The following is a 16,292-nucleotide window of genomic DNA, read 5'->3' on the forward strand; positions in this document are numbered from 1 at the left end:
GTTCCCCTGGCCCAAGGGCTGGCTTCTTAGGCTGTCACCTGTCAATAAGAGGTTGACGGATCGTGACCTTGGTCGCCGCACCGACCTCGTCTCGGGAGCTGATGTAAATCAAATTTGCGCTTTCTAGATGCTTCCGCAGCAGGTTCCAATGAGGTTGCCAAATAAAATCGGACTGATTGACTGGCTTCTGGAAGAGGTGATTCCGGGGCCCTGACCTGCAGATGAGCGAGAGCCAAACAGCTTTTGAAGAAAAAAAACTGGTGACTATAGTCAATGAGTGTTTAACATAAGTTATATTACCTCTGTCAACGTTTAACTCTGGCCTCTTCATAGCCTTTGTGTGTGTGTATGTGTGTGTGTGTGTGTGTGTGTGTGTGTGTGTGTGTGTGTGTGTGTGTGTGTGTGTGAGTGAGTGTGTGAGTGTGAGTGTGTGTGTGTGTGTGTGTGTGTCTGTGTGTGTGTCTATGTCTGTGTGTGTGTCAGAGTGTGTGTATGTGTGTGTGTGTGTGTGTGTGTGTTTGTCTAAGTCTGTGTGTGTGTGTGTGTGTGTCAGTGTGTGTGTGTCAGTGTGTGTGTCTGTGTGTGTGTGTGTGTGTGTGTGTGAACATACGAAATGTCAGTTTATTTCTCATATAAAGGTGCTGTCATGAGCTATGTAGTGAAACCTATTCAAACAGATTAATTAATAAAAACTGCCGTTGTAATCCTGTAAAAGTGAATATGTGTCAGTGCGTGTGTGAGAGCGAGAGCAAGAGATTTTGTGTGTGCGTGACCATGAGACAACGTGTGAACGTGCAGCAATGACTGACTCACTGCACAGTATCTTCCAACGTTTTCCCTGGGGTGAGTGAAAATGATCACCATTGGCACATCACAGAGTCCCTCCTCTCTCTGCCTCTCCCTCTCTCTCTGCCTCTCTCCTCCATTCTGCATCTGAAGGACAGTGTAATAGACCGAGAGTGGAACTGAAGCTCACATTAGAGCTCTAACTCCGAGGAGAGAGGAGCCGGTTGCTCTCTCCCTCTCTCCGCTTTTATCTGTTTTTACTCTCCTGCCTCACTTTAATCACCAGTATTGTACCACCAATCTCTTTCTTTCTCTCTCTCTTTCTTTCTCTCTCTCTCTCTCTCTCTTCCTCTTTCTCTCTATTCATCTCCCTCACATACTCATCCCCTTTATCATTCGCTCTCTCTCTCTCCCTCCCTCCCTCCCTCCCTCGCTTTCTCATGAATGTCACCTTTACAAGTGGCAGCGGCTGGATTCACACGCACGCACGCACGCACGCACACACACACACACACACACACACACACACACGCAGGCTTTGCTAGGGGGTGGCATGGGCAGGTAGGGTTGCGGGGAGAGAGAGAGCATGCCAAAAGGCAGAAGGGACAGTTCCCTCTGTCCATTTCTCCGTTACCGGCTCGATTCATCCTGCACGGGGCTCGTGCGTTCCAGCAGCCCACGCTGAAGTGCCCACGGACGTGCAGGCGCTGGATTATCTCGGCAGACTATTTCTCACGGGACGCAAACTTAACCGACCAGGAACCGCGGGCTGACCATCTGGCTATTCCTGTCCGGATCTTTTCTTTGCCAGAGGAAAACTTTACGGTTGGGAGAGAAAGAAGAGCAGAAAACCTGTGTGTGTGTGTGTGGGGGGGGGGGGGGGTCTTCCGGAGCTGTCTGTGGTTTGATTTCCAACCGGAGCGTGCTGAAAACTTCAACCAGGTCAGTGTTTTTGGGTTGTTCCAAAAAAAAAAAAAAGAGTCACGGGGTGGGGTGGGTGTTTTTTTTTTTTTTTTTCGGGGGGGGGGGGGGGGGGGGGGAGATGTTGGCAGAATTGCCATGACGACTCCTGCAGCCTCTTCACCTCCCTTTTCTGGAAAACGTGACAGTATGGATTCGCGTTCGGGGACTTACTTCAGAGGACGGGCCGCGTTCTGTTAAACAAGCAACATGAAAAGCAGACGCAGGGCAGGTGGAGTCCGCGACAGAACTTAACACCTCCACCTTTTCCCTCCACTGGCTAAAGACTTCAGAGCGCACGCAACCAACCCAAACCTTCTGATCCCTTACCAGGTGAGGGGACCTGTTTTCACTGTAGGGCGGGAGGGCTGAAGACGTTCTCCAGGTAGGGTCTTGTGATCACTCACAGAGACCCCCCCCTCCCAAAGCTGATAGGGAGGGGGGACGATGGCAGCTCTCGCCAGCTCTCTGATCAGACAGAAACGGGCAGTGAAGGACGACCAGGCGAACCGGCCGATCGCCAGCAAGCGCAGGCCCTGTCCGAAGAGCAACAAGTCGCTGTGCCAGAAGCAGATCCTCGTCCTCATCTCCAAAGTGCGACTATGTGGCGGGCGAAGAGGAAGGTCAGACAAGAGGCCAGGTAGGGGCTCCGCTTCTCACGTTTCTTTCAACTTCGATTTGCAAGTGCCTGACCCATACCTGTGCCAGGTTACCGCTGTGCCTGCGCAGTGTCCTTGATGGTTTGCAACAGTTTAAGAGAATGATCTCAAAACGTCGAAAGAACGAAATTGAGAACAAAAATTGCTGACAAAAAAAAGTGAAGTAATAGCGATGGCCTTAGGGAGATCTCCTTGCATGACACCACACAAGTTTTTTTTTCCATTAAGTGTTCACGCAGATCCAAGTGTTACCAGAGTGCGTGACACACTACGAATCTAGTTCATGTTTTAATAAGGATGCAATTCGTGCTGTACTCTTGGTAGTGGAAAGACCTCTATATGGTGTGATGTATCACCCCGAATGCAGGTGATAATCTGGGTTGATTTCACCTTTCAGGCATGCCTTCGGGACACTAATCGTTACACCAGTACCAGGCATTGCCCGTGTGTGTGTGTGTGTGTGTGTGCGGGGACATAAGTGTGTGTTCACGAGGGAGAGAGAGAACGAACATAAGGCGCTGTATGTTTAATCTGCGCTGAGGTGCGCGCTTAGGTACAGTGTATCGTGTGCGTTGTAGAAGTCGTGGACCGCCGCCACGTTCCACTCAACAGTAACCTTGCCCGTGGCTAGCGAGAGGAAGTGCATATGCGCTCAGATTACAGCCCAGATACGCGCCACATTTGTTACGCCAGCCGTGGAGAAGAGAAAAGCGAACGCTCAACGAGGGGGAGCAGCTCCTGTTACCCCTGCTAGTCCCCTTCAGGAGGAAGCAGTTTATGCTTTGGTTTCTCCAGTGAGCAAACGTTTGGGGACAGAAGAAAAAAACCCAGCAAAGTTCCTTGCTGTGTGTGTGTGTGTGTGTGTGTGTGTGTGTGTGTGTGTGTGTATAAAAAGAAATAGTGCAATGTTAGTTGAGCAGGAAATTAAAATGATTACAGATGGGAATTATTAATCTCACTCTCAGTCTCTAGTGTTCCTGCTTTCCACACTTGCACATCAGCCTTTTTACAAATAGCAGTGCAAAATCTGCCAAGAGCCTCACACTCTGCGTCTGACTATTCAAGTTCCATTCAAATCCACTAGATTAATGATCACATTGTGGTGGACCATGCTATCATAATACAGCAGGGTGTTACAGAAGACAGAGACATTGAGAGAGAGAGAGAGAGAGAGAGAGAGAGAGAGAGAGAGAGATGGCTAATGTCATTGTCCAGGGGTATGAACAGCTAATGGGGCATCTGGGACCTTTCATATTCATTAAGCGCACTTACAGCAGTGCTCAGGCAAGATATTGTGCATAACAGTTTCATACTGAGAAGTATGAACACAACACTGCAGTGTCATTGGTCTATATTAATTCAGTCCAAATAGTGGCAAAAAGGCTGTTTTACCATGGACTTTATAATTCATACACACACACACACACACACACACACGCACACACACACACACACACACACACACACACACACACACACACACTCACAGACACACACGCACACACACACACACACACACACACACACACACACAAACACTCACAGACACACACTCGTGCACAAATGCGCACACACACACACAAACACTCACAGACACACACACACACACACACACACACACACACTTTGTCGATGTCTCAAATATGACTGCAGGCTTCTGGGACGAAGCTTCTCACATCATCTCAGCTCCGTGTTGGGTCGATCCTGCTCATTAGCATATACTGATTCATCAATAATCATCCTGGAACTTTGTCCCATTTAACAGAGAGAAGGCAAGTTATTGCATCATAAACACACACACAAAATGCAACACACGTATCTTAATCGGAGAGGCAGATGTACACCTCAGCAGTTTTATGCAGTACTTGGCCTTGTTCGAGGGTATGGCTTATTTCAACAGCATCTCCTGTGTTGATATAAGGAATTGACACAATTACACACTGCCTTGGAAAAAAGGAAAGAACGCTGCCTTCTGCAGGAGAAAGAAAAAAACAGAGCCAATGTACTACAAAAAAGTCACTCGGGGATGCAGAAAGTTTGCAGTAGCTAGTAGTTGCGCGGATAGCTAGGGGTTGGTTCTGTTGAGAGACATGGGGTCTGGACACCTGGGGTTTGCCTGAGGGAATGTTTACTGCTCAGGACAGGAGGACAGACTCAGCACAGCGCTGAGGAGAGCAGCAGGGCTGGAGGAAGAGCAGGAGGAGGAGGACGAGGAGGAAGAGGAGGGTAACATTAAGCTGACCACTGAAGACGGGCTCCTCGATGCGCTTACTCAACAACACCTGATCACAGCACGCAGTGTTGGGTAGCCTCCCGTCAGAGTCCTGACAGGGGTCAGAGAGAGCGAGAGAGAGAGAGAGCGAGAGAGAGTTGAAGAAAAAAGGAAGAAGAGGAGAGAGAGAGAGAGAGAGAGAGAGAGAGGGGAGGGTAGAAGAGGAGAAAGCTCTCAGGGGACCAGGCAGAGATGGAGGGGGGTTGGTGGTGGAGCGAAATGGGGGAGAGAGCGAGAAGTAGCAGAGAGCCAAGAGTGTGCACTCTAGCAAAGACAAGAAGAGACTGTCTAGACTTCTGTAAAATCAGACAAACAGGTGAACGTGGTAGACGGAAAGTAACATTTGTGAAGATGTACATTCTGTTCTCAGATCAGTTCCTAAAGTTACACATGAAGGGTTTGGCTCCACTCTGCTCACTGTCTTTCTGTGTTAGGCAGGTTAGTGTCTTATGTCAGTCCCAGTTAGACTCATAACACCCACTGTGAAACACAGGAGAGAATCTACATGTGACTAATAATCACTAGCTGTCACCGTGTGTGTATAACTAGTTTTAGTGTTAGTCAATACTTAGTTAGTCAAACTCTGGGTTCAGTTAGTTCCATCAAAGATTTGTTCCCTCAAAGTCTTTGTGACATTTAATCTATTTCAGTATTTAAATCAAAACTATAAGCTTCCTGTTTATAATCACTATGGGTGTGTGATTTTGTACCTGTAACCTAACTGTTTAATGTATTTTGGTGTGTTCCAAATGATATGGGTGTTCCTGGACCTCAAACACCTTATGATTTTTGCGAAAAAAAGGTGTTTTATAAGTAAAATAATAATAATAATAATAATAATAATAATTATTATTATTATTGAAGGAGTGATTACCTGAGCATCTCTGTATCACATGTCACTGTATATATATGTAGACATTATACTGATGTACAGACACTATACTGTACAGTTGTACAGACACAGTGATGATGTACAGATACTGTACTGATGTACAGACACTATATTGTACAGTTGTACAGACACAGTAATGATGTACAGTCACTGTACTGATGTACAGACACTATACTGTACTGTTGTACAGATACTGTGCTGATGTACAGACACTATACTGTACAGTTGTACAGACACATTAATGATGTACAGACACTACTGATGTACAGACACTATACTGTACAGTTGTACAGACACAGTAATGATGTACAGACACTGTACTGATGTACAGACACTATACTGTACAGTTGTACAGACACAGTAATGATGTAGAGACGCTGTACTGTTGTACAGACACTATACTGTACTGATGTACAGACACTGTACTGTTATATAGACACTGTACTGTTGTACAGACACTGTACTGTACTGATGTACAGACACTGTACTGATGTACAGACACTGTACTGTACTGATGTACAGACACTGTACTGATGTACAGACACTATACTGTACAGTTGTACAGACACAGTAATGATGTAGAGACGCTGTACTGTTGTACAGACACTATACTGTACTGATGTACAGACACTGTATTGTTATATAGGCACTGTACTGTTGTACAGACACTGTACTGTACTGTTATATAGACACTGTACTGATGTACAGACACTGTACTGTTATATAGACACTGTACTGTTATATAGACACTGTACTGATGTACAGACACTATACTGTACAGTTGTACAGACACAGTAATGATGTAGAGACGCTGTACTGTTGTACAGACACTATACTGTACTGATGTACAGACACTGTACTGTTATATAGACACTGTACTGTTGTACAGACACTGTACTGTACTGATGTACAGACACTGTACTGTTATATAGACACTGTACTGTTATATAGACACTGTACTGATGTACAGACACTGTACTGTTATATAGACACTGTACTGATGTACAGACACTGTACTGTACTGATGTACAGACACTGTACTGTTATATAGACACTGTACTGTTATATAGACACTGTACTGATGTACAGACACTATACTGTACTGTTGTACAGACACTGTAATGATGTACAGACACTGTACTGTTATATAGACACTGTACAGATGTACAGACACTGTACTGTACTGTTGTACAGACACTGTAATGATGTACAGACACTGTACTGTTATATAGACACTGTACGGATGTACAGACACTGTACTGTACTGTTGTACAGACACTGTAATGATGTACAGACACTGTACTGTTGTACAGACACTGTAATGATGTACAGACACTGTACTGTTATATAGACACTGTACTGATGTACAGACACTGTACTGTACTGTTGTACAGACACTGTACTGATGTACAGACACTGTACTGTACTGTTGTACAGACACTGTACTGATGTACAGACACTGTACTGTACTGTTGTACAGACACTGTACTGATGTACAGACACTGTACTGTACTGATGTACAGACACTGTACTGTGGTACAATATCACATATGTTGAAAAAGCGTCTTTTCCAGTTTCCCTTCCTACCCCACAAACGATCAAAATGTAATTACACTGATAATCATGAACAATTTATTAATCAGCTTTCTTACCCTAAATGGCAGTTTGCAGGAGAGAAATGCAGTAAAGAACATTTAACTAATAAAACTGCAATAAACAGACACCCAACATAGACCCTTCAGTACAAAAGCTGAATATTGTTGCTATAAGCCAGTTATTGTTACAGTTGTAGAAGGACATCATTCACAACAGAATTTTCAGAAACTTTGAACTTTGTCCAAAACCTTCTCTTGTCCAGAAAGCTATGATCCATAAAAAGAATATCTGGGGGAAACTGGCATCTGTGCGAAACAAAGACCTGACTGGTTTTGTGGCTGTCGTGGCAGGGCATGCCGAGCTCCCGTGTCTGGTATCAGACAGGTGCAACGATGCTAACGGCAGGTGCGAAGCCAGGAGCACCTCACCTTCTCCGACAAAGCGCAGACGCTCGACATAGGCCTACCCAGTATTCTCTCTGTTCTCTGAGCACTTTTTGCTGAGATCAAATGTGTTCTGGGAGTTTATTTGTTACGAAAGTCAGTACATGGTAGATTTTTTAGACACAAGGTGGCATACGGATCAAACAGGCCGGAAGGCCGACTCCGGAGGAAATGGCTGGAGTAAATGGGAAATAAGTCTAACACGGAAGACGGCAGGTATTTCCTTTTTAAACAGATAGACTTAAAGCGCATAGGACACCAGTGTAGAACCTTTGGAGCTGGTGCTATTAAACAATAACACACTTCACAAAACTTAATGGCAAATGCTTCGGTTGGATTAACCGGACGTAAACAAAACAAATCTTTAATTCAGGTTTAACAAACATCCTGGGAATCATATGGCTAGTCTGGGGTGTGGGTCTATTTATTGGGATTAAGAACATGGTTTTTGAAGGGCTTGGTCACTAGCTAATGAAAGGTGCGTTATGGGTTTAGAAGTTTGTGAACAGTAACGTGTGCTGTGTCTCTCCAGGGCAGGCAATGCCAACAGCCTCATTATTCTGTGGCTTTTAGGGTGATGAGGGATTTTCGTTGTAAAACGCAGAGGAGAAAGAGGCTAGCACGTCCTGGTGTCTTTAGGCATCGCACCTAGGTGCTTAGATAAAGCCTAATGGTTGAGGTTTAGTTACTCTCTGAGAGGTCAGTATACACAAACACAGTGGAAACATATCCTTTTAGCCCCTGTAGACATTGTAAGTGACAAATAACGCCTTGATAGGCTCTTTCGCATTGGAGCTGAAATTGAATTTGCGGACGCTTTGATTAAACCTGACAAGGACAGATTAAGTTTGACCTCTAACAAGAGAGATGCAGAGGAAGTGTGTGTGTGCGTGTGTGTGTGCAGGTGTGCGTGTGTGTGTGCGTCCGCGTGCGTGTGCGTGTGTGTGTGCGTGTGCAGGTGTGCGTGTGTGTGCATGTGTGTTTGCGTCCGCGTGCGTGTGCGTGTGTGTGTGCGTGCGTGGGTGTGCGTGTGCGTGTGTGTGCACGTGCATGCGTGTGCGTGCGTGTGTGTACGTGCGTGTATGCGTGTGTGTGTGCGTGTGTGTGTGTGTGTGTGTGTGTGTGTGTGTGTGTGTGTGTGTGTGTGTGTGTGTGTGTGTGTGTGTGTGCGTGCATGCGTGGGTGTGCGTGCGTGGGTGTGCGTGTTCAAGTTTGGTTTCTTCGTCACATACATAGTCATACACAGTATAACTCGCAGTGAAATGGTGTGCGTGTGTGTGTGCATGTGCGTATGCGCGTGTGTGTATGCGCGTGTGTGTATGCGCGTGTGCGTATGCGCGTGTGTGTATGCGTGTGTGTGTCTAAGAGCAAGAGAGAGCGAGAACAAGTCAGATAAGCAGGAAGAGAAAGAACATTTACTGTTCTAATTTGAGGTGGGACTAAGCACTGGGGTGTTGACGTCACGAGCAGTCAGGGCTCCATTACAGGGGACAGACATCCCAGACTGCACAAGCCTCTCCAAAAACACAACGCACTCAGTCCTGTGAGGAACAAAGATAAACTAGCCAAACAAACAACTTAGAACCACCATTCATACCCCACCTGGAAATTCCATACTATTCTTCAGTAAAACTTTCAATGCTTATAAGCCAGAATTTCTCTAATCTTCTCTCTCTCTCTCTCTCTCTCTCTCTCTCTCTCTCTCTCTCTCTCTCTCTGTTTTCCTCTATCATTTCTGTTTGGCTATTCAGTTAAAGCACAGATCACCATTAAAGAGCCTGATATAACCATTGTCTTAAGGGACACACTATGAAGGGTTTGAATGACATGACAAGGAGATATGAACTTTGCAGCCCCAAGTGGGTCTTAATGGCATGGCAGAGATGAATATGCATGAACCCACCAGCATGCTAATGAGCCCTCTGGCAGAATGCTTCCCAAGGGGAAATTGTGCTGTGGTTGAGATGAAACTGTGCCATGGTGATGAGCGGAGATGAAACTGTGCTGTGGTTGTGTATGGATATGAAACTGTGCTATGGTGATGAGCGGAGATGAAACTGTGCTGTGGTTGTGTATGGAGATGAAACTGCTATGGTGATGAGCGAAGATGAAACTGCTGTGGTTGTGTGTGGAGATGAAACTGTGCTGTGGTTGCGTGTGGAGATGAAACTGTGCTGTGGTTACGTGTGGAGATGAAACTGTGCTGTGGTGATGAGCGGAGATGAAACTGTGCTGTGGTGAGTTGTGGCGCTGCCTGAATGCAGATACATGCCTGAGGAGAGAAAGTGGACATCTGCTTCAGGCTGCTGCCATCTTGTAGTGTAAGTGGGGCAGAGATACACAGACAGACAGACAGACAGACAGACAGACAGACAGAAAGACAGCGAGAGAGAAGAGAGAGCTAAAGAAGAAAAAGTGAAGAAGGACATATAAAAGACAGGTTAAAGCGAGAAAGACAACAGGAAATGGCACGCAGGAGAATGAAGTGTATATAGAGGGCACAAGAAGGAGAGAGAGAGGCATAGTGTGTGATATAGTAGATCTGAAGACAGAGGAGAGACAGATGTGAGACACCTGACCAGTACACCTGACCAGATAGTGAAGAAAGAGACAGAGTGAGACGCAGTACACCTGAAGAGAGAGGAGAGTGAGACAGGGAGTGAGACAGTACACCTGAAGAGAGAGGAGAGTGAGACAGGGAGTGAGACAGTACAGCTGAAGGGAGAGGAGAGTGAGACAGGGAGTGAGACAGTATACCTGAAGAGAGAGGAGAGTGAGACAGGGAGTGAAACAGTACACCTGAGGACAGAGAGACACACAGTACACCTGAAGAGAGAGGAGAGTGAGACAGGGAGTGAGACAGTACAGCTGAAGGGAGAGGAGAGTGAGACAGGGAGTGAGACACTGAAGGGGGTGGGTCCCGAGCGGTCTAAAGGGTTCCATTCGTCTGAAAGGCTGGGGGAAGCCTGTGCAGTTCATATCTGACTCAAAGGCAGAGCGAGACCCACCTGTGGCAGCTGTAATTACCCGACGCCCTGTCACTAGAACGAGGCAGGCCAGAGCCCTGCTGACGTGAAGCAGCACGTCCCAGCATGAGAGCCAGTGTAGCACGAATCACAAGCCAGTGTGCTTAACCTCCGTGCTCCCGGCCGGAGCCCACCTCACGCCTGCAGCATGCACACGGCTCAAGGACATGCAGGGCAGTGTGGCACAGCCCAGGACTGGCAACCAGCTCACGCTTTGCCTGCTCATCCACACCTGACCGAAGTGACTTGTAATTAGCTTATGAGTCAAATCAGTTGCAATACAGAAGCGAAAACAAATAATATTAGCAGGGAATAAGAGTCCGGGCTGGAACAGCACACAGGGGCATGTGACATCAAACACAAAGATTAATGAAGAATTGGGGGGGGGGGGGGAGACCGTATTATTATTTGATTTGAAAACAACAGTTTTCTGTTTGATTGTCATTTCTAATTGAAAAGGAGTGCCTGGGAATTGACACCTGCTACACAAAACACAGTCAGATTTGCCAATGACAAAATGGCCAGCTTATTGCTGTCTTAATTAGCTCTTCAGAAGCACACTCCCCTGAGAGACGAAACATCAAACACCATCAGCAGCGAGGAAGGCGCTTGGCAAGACACACCGGCACTGCGCTAATCTAAACCATCATTTCTCTGAGGATCATTTCACCTCAGCGGTGAACAGTTTCTGTGCCTCACTGACAGTGGCAGTTTTATTTGATTCCACCCGACGCCTCAGACGGAGAGGGAAAGAAACAGAAGGAGAGAGAGAGAGAGAGGGGTGAGAGAGGGAGAGAGAGAGAAGGAGGGGTGAGAGAGGGAGAGAGAGAGAGAGGGGTGAGAGAGGGAGAGAGAGAGAGAGAGGGGTGAGAGAGGGAGAGAGAGAAGGAGGGGTGAGAGAGGGAGAGAGAGAAGGAGGGGTGAGAGAGGGAGAGAGAGAGAGAGGGGTGAGAGAGGGAGAGAGAGAGAGAGGGGTGAGAGAGGGAGAGAGAGAGAGGGGTGAGAGAGGGAGAGAGAGAGAGAGAGGGGTGAGAGAGGGGGAGAGAGAGAGAGAGAGAGGGGTGAGAGAGGGAGAGAGAGAGAGAGAGGGGTGAGAGAGGGAGAGAGAGAGAGAGAGGGGTGAGAGAGGGAGAGAGAGAGAGAGAGAGGGGTGAGAGAGGGAGAGAGAGAGAGAGAGGGGTGAGAGAGGGAGAGAGAGAGAGGGGTGAGAGAGGGAGAGAGAGAGAGAGGGGTGAGAGAGGGGGAGAGAGAGAGAGAGAGAGGGGTGAGAGAGGGAGAGAGAGAGAGAGGGGTGAGAGAGGGAGAGAGAGAGAGGGGTGAGAGAGGGAGAGAGAGAGAGAGAGGGGTGAGAGAGGGAGAGAGAGAGAGAGAGGGGTGAGAGAGGGAGAGAGAGAGAGAGAGGGGTGAGAGAGGGAGAGAGAGAGAAGGAAGGGTGTGAAACACATTGCACGTGCATGAGTTTCCTGTTTAATTGCCTCACCCTGGGTGACAGAAGTGAGTGCGAAAACAAAACGAAATGGCAAGAAAATCCCTCAGCCAATCATATTAATTAAAGAGCAGTGTTGCATGAGATTAAATTATACAGGGCCGGGGTGAAAAGGAGATTATGGCAAGGAAGAATGTGGGAATAAAGGAATGCTGAATGAAATGCCCATTGGAACAGACATGCACAAGGAGGGTGCAGTGCTCTCGTGTGCCGATTACATGATAGCCATGTTTCAGACAGCGCTTATTGTACTGGTGCGTCAGGCCATGAGGATGTGAAGCTGGTCTGTGTGGGTTTGGAAAGGCAGGAAGAGTATGAGGAACTATGAGGTACACCTATCTAGCGCAGATAAAATACATGGAGCATATTTCTGTAGGAGAGTTCTGGGACCCGTACGTCTGTAGGAGAGTTCTGGTACCCGTATGTCTGTAGGAGAGTTCTGGGATCCGTATGTCTGTAGGAGAGTTCTGGTGCCCGTATGTCTGTAGGAGAGTTCTGGTGCCTGTATGTCTGTAGGAGAGTTCTGGTGCCCGTATGTCTGTAGGAGAGTTCTGGGATCCGTATGTCTGTAGGAGAGTTATGGTACCCGTACGTCTGTAGGAGAGTTCTGGTGTCCGTATGTCTGTAGGAGAGTTCTGGTACCCGTATGTCTGTAGGAGAGTTCTGGGATCCGTATGTCTGTAGGAGAGTTCTGGTGCCCGTATGTCTGTAGGAGAGTTCTGGGATCCGTATGTCTGTAGGAGAGTTATGGTACCCGTATGTCTGTAGGAGAGTTCTGGGATCCGTATGTCTGTAGGAGAGTTATGGTACCCGTACGTCTGTAGGAGAGTTCTGGTGTCTGTATGTCTGTAGGAGAGTTCTGGTACCCGTATGTCTGTAGGAGAGTTCTGGTGTCCGTATGTCTGTAGGAGAGTTCTGGTGCCCGTAATGTCTGTAGGAGAGTTCTGGTGCCCGTATGTGTGTAGGAGAGTTCTGGTGCCCGTATGTGTGTAGGAGAGTCCTGGGATCCGTATGTCTGTAGGAGAGTTCTGGTACCCGGATGTCTGTAGGAGAGTTCTGGTACCCGTATGTCTGTAGGAGAGTTCTGGTGCCTGTATGTCTGTAGGAGAGTTCTGGGATCCGTATGTCTGTAGGAGAGTTCTGGTGTCTGTATGTCTGTAGGAGAGTTCTGGTGCCCGTATGTCTGTAGGAGAGTTCTGGTGCCCGTATGTCTGTAGGAGAGTTCTGGGATCCGTATGTCTGTAGGAGAGTTATGGTACCCGTACTTCTGTAGGAGAGTTCTGGTGTCCGTATGTCTGTAGGAGAGTTCTGGTGCCCGTATGTCTGTAGGAGAGTTCTGGTGCCTGTATGTCTGTAGGAGAGTTCTGGGATCCGTATGTCTGTAGGAGAGTTCTGGTGCCCGTATGTCTGTAGGAGAGTTCTGGGATCCGTATGTCTGTAGGAGAGTTCTGGGATCCGTATGTCTGTAGGAGAGTTCTGGTGCCTGTATGTCTGTAGGAGAGTTCTGGGATCCGTATTTCTGTAGGAGAGTTCTGGTGCCTGTACGTCTGTAGGAGAATTCTGGTGCCCGTATGTCTGTAGGAGAGTTCTGGGATCCGTATGTCTGTAGGAGAGTTATGGTGCCCGTATGTCTGTAGGAGAGTTCTGGGATCCGTATGTCTGTAGGAGAGTTATGGTACCCGTATGTGTTTAGGAGAGTTCTGGTACCTGTATGTCTGTAGGTGAGCTCTGGTATCTGTATGTCTGCATCCTGTTCAGCATGCCTGTGTGTCTGCATCCTGTACAGCGTGCCTGTGTGTCTGCATCCTGTTCAGCGTGCCTGTGTGTCTGCATCCTGTTCAGCGTGCCTGTGTGTCTGCATCCTGTACAGCGTGCCTGTGTGTCTGCATCCTGTACAGCGTTCCTGTGTGTCTGCATCCTGTACAGCGTTCCTGTGTGTCTGCATCCTGTTCAGCATGCCTGTGTGTCTGCATCCTGTACAGCGTGCCTGTGTGTCTGCATCCTGTTCAGCGTGCCTGTGTGTCTGCATCCTGTTCAGCGTGCCTGTGTGTCTGCATCCTGTTCAGCGTGCCTGTGTGTCTGCATCCTGTTCAGCGTGCCTCTCACCACATCCTACAGTAGCTAAACAGAGTTGGCTGGGGCTCTGTGATTTCTGGCCCACTGATGTAACTGCCATCTGTAAGGGTAGCAGTACTGGTTGCTCCACACTGTGCCTTATCCCAGCCCCTTCCCCCTCTGCTGCCAGATACACAGCTCCCCTGTGACACACATACCAGTTCATTTTGTCACTCTCAAAAACATCACCACCTCCCCGTCAGAGTTCGCTGAAGGATCCTCTCTGTCAGGAAAGACTGAGTCGCAAGTTACTGATGCAAAGAACCTTTGTTACAGTTTGTTTCTTATTGTGAATACATAAAATGTGGTACTTGAGGCACAACCACTGAAACCATTTACTGGTGTATGGATGGTTTTAACCAGGTGCACAGAACTGCAGGCACATTGCAGGCGCTCAGGTTGCAATTTCTGAACACACATTTCGCAAAACACCGCAAGCTACTCATTACAATTACTAAAGCCGAAATCTCTTTTGTTTAGCTTGGAAAACCGCCACTCAAATTGCAACACTCATTGGCCAGTTGCAGACACCCAGTTCTCAAGTGTGAAAACAGCTAATCTCTCGTCTGAGAGAGCGTAGCGTGTGCACTATAAATAGGCAACAGGTTTGTACAACAGTGGAGCACGGCAGAGGGAGGAGCATGAGGATAGGAGGAGCACACGGATGAGGACGTGGAAGGAGACAAAGGAGAACCAGCCTGGACGAAATCCGGGCCACCCCAATTGATCGTGTGGACGTGGTTTGAGTTTGAGGGAGCCAGGGCAAAGATTCCAGCCAATCCTCACCCGCTTCATGGCGGATTGCGTCGTCCGGACATTCCAAAATGATAACAGGTAAGTAACCTACAATCGTCACAGCTCTATGCTACTGTATTTACTGTATATATATATATATATATATATATATATATACACACACACACACCCACACACACACACACATCTGTATGTGTGTGTCTCTTTACCTCACAGCAGGAGGAGCACACTGTGAACATGCTCATAGCAAACAACAGCATTGGACTGCGCGGACTATAATATCCCATTCTTACAGACAACACCACCTTCAGTAATGTCAGCTGGGTAGGTCTGTCAGCATTGCCCACGTCCTTCAGCGGCATCACATACGAATGATGCAGCCATTTGAGAGGAACTCTGATGGGCTGAAACAGCTGCTTCGTAACTATGCGCGGATAAGCATTTTCTACCACTGCTGCCGCTGGGCCCGTATTCCACTATACCGCCCTGCGTCTGATTATGTTACTCTGCAATACTGGTTTATGTTGTTTCTGTCCCACCATTTTCACCATGCTCACCTTTACCGCGGAGGTGGAGATCACCAGCACTACGGACGCGGGACGCTCCTCCACGCCGCGGAGGTCTGTGGGGATATGGATGAGGGAGCATGTCTGGGTGGACACGTCACCCCAGACGTGTGGAGAGAAGAATACGTGATGTGGATGAGGTGCTGAGAACAGACCTAAACAGGAGATGGGATGCAGTGTCATTTTTTACTCGTTCATTGTATTTCCTTTTTCTTCTTTTTCCTCTTGCATTTACATGTTTCCCGCATCTTCCCTATTTCATTTGCTGATATCCCTAATGTTTATGGTCAAAGTGCCGATAAAAATGCTTTGCCTTCGGAAAAATAAACATGATTTTTACTCTAGCGTTTGTGTTTTATATTGAGTAAATGCATCTATATTTGAAGAAAAGTTTGGAGCAGTTTACAGCTGATTGTTATGCACCGCACGCCGAAAATGCAACAGGGATCTCAGTGGTTTGCATGCATCCCCTCGGTGTCTGGCTGGTGCTCAGGCAGAGTAATTCATCTGGTGGTTTGTGTTTAGAAGTTTGGTGCAAAATACCATTTTGAGAAGATTTCATGGTGTTTTGAATGAAGCATGTACTTCTTTCATGTTACGTGAGTGTCTTTGGGGATTGTGTGTAGAGTTTTGCCAAAATGAGCTGCCATTTCAGAAAGGAGACCTAAGCATTCAGGAAAAACTAACAGGAAAAAAAATCATGACAAAGGTATACAAATATAAAGTGACTTTTGA

At 47.3% G+C, this 16,292-nt stretch overlaps 1 protein-coding gene and 1 long non-coding RNA gene across 2 annotated transcripts in view; both read left to right on the plus strand.

Moving 5' to 3' along the window:
• Positions 1-2,193: 2,193 nt before the first annotated feature.
• The window catches only part of fgf11b (fibroblast growth factor 11b), a 32,323-nt gene continuing 18,224 nt past the window's right edge, over positions 2,194-16,292 (plus strand). Inside the window, exon 1 of the mRNA XM_035535794.1 lies at positions 2,194-2,386. Coding sequence (XP_035391687.1) covers positions 2,194-2,386 — 193 coding nt within the window. The remainder of the gene's footprint in view (positions 2,387-16,292) is intronic.
• Positions 14,857-15,901, plus strand: LOC113568545. The gene is made up of 2 exons (XR_003409603.2): positions 14,857-15,069; positions 15,208-15,901. It is a non-coding gene; the product is annotated as an uncharacterized LOC113568545 (long non-coding RNA).

Source organism: Electrophorus electricus, chromosome 17 (genome assembly GCF_013358815.1).
Source record: "Electrophorus electricus isolate fEleEle1 chromosome 17, fEleEle1.pri, whole genome shotgun sequence".
In the NCBI taxonomy this organism is placed as follows: domain Eukaryota; kingdom Metazoa; phylum Chordata; class Actinopteri; order Gymnotiformes; family Gymnotidae; genus Electrophorus; species Electrophorus electricus.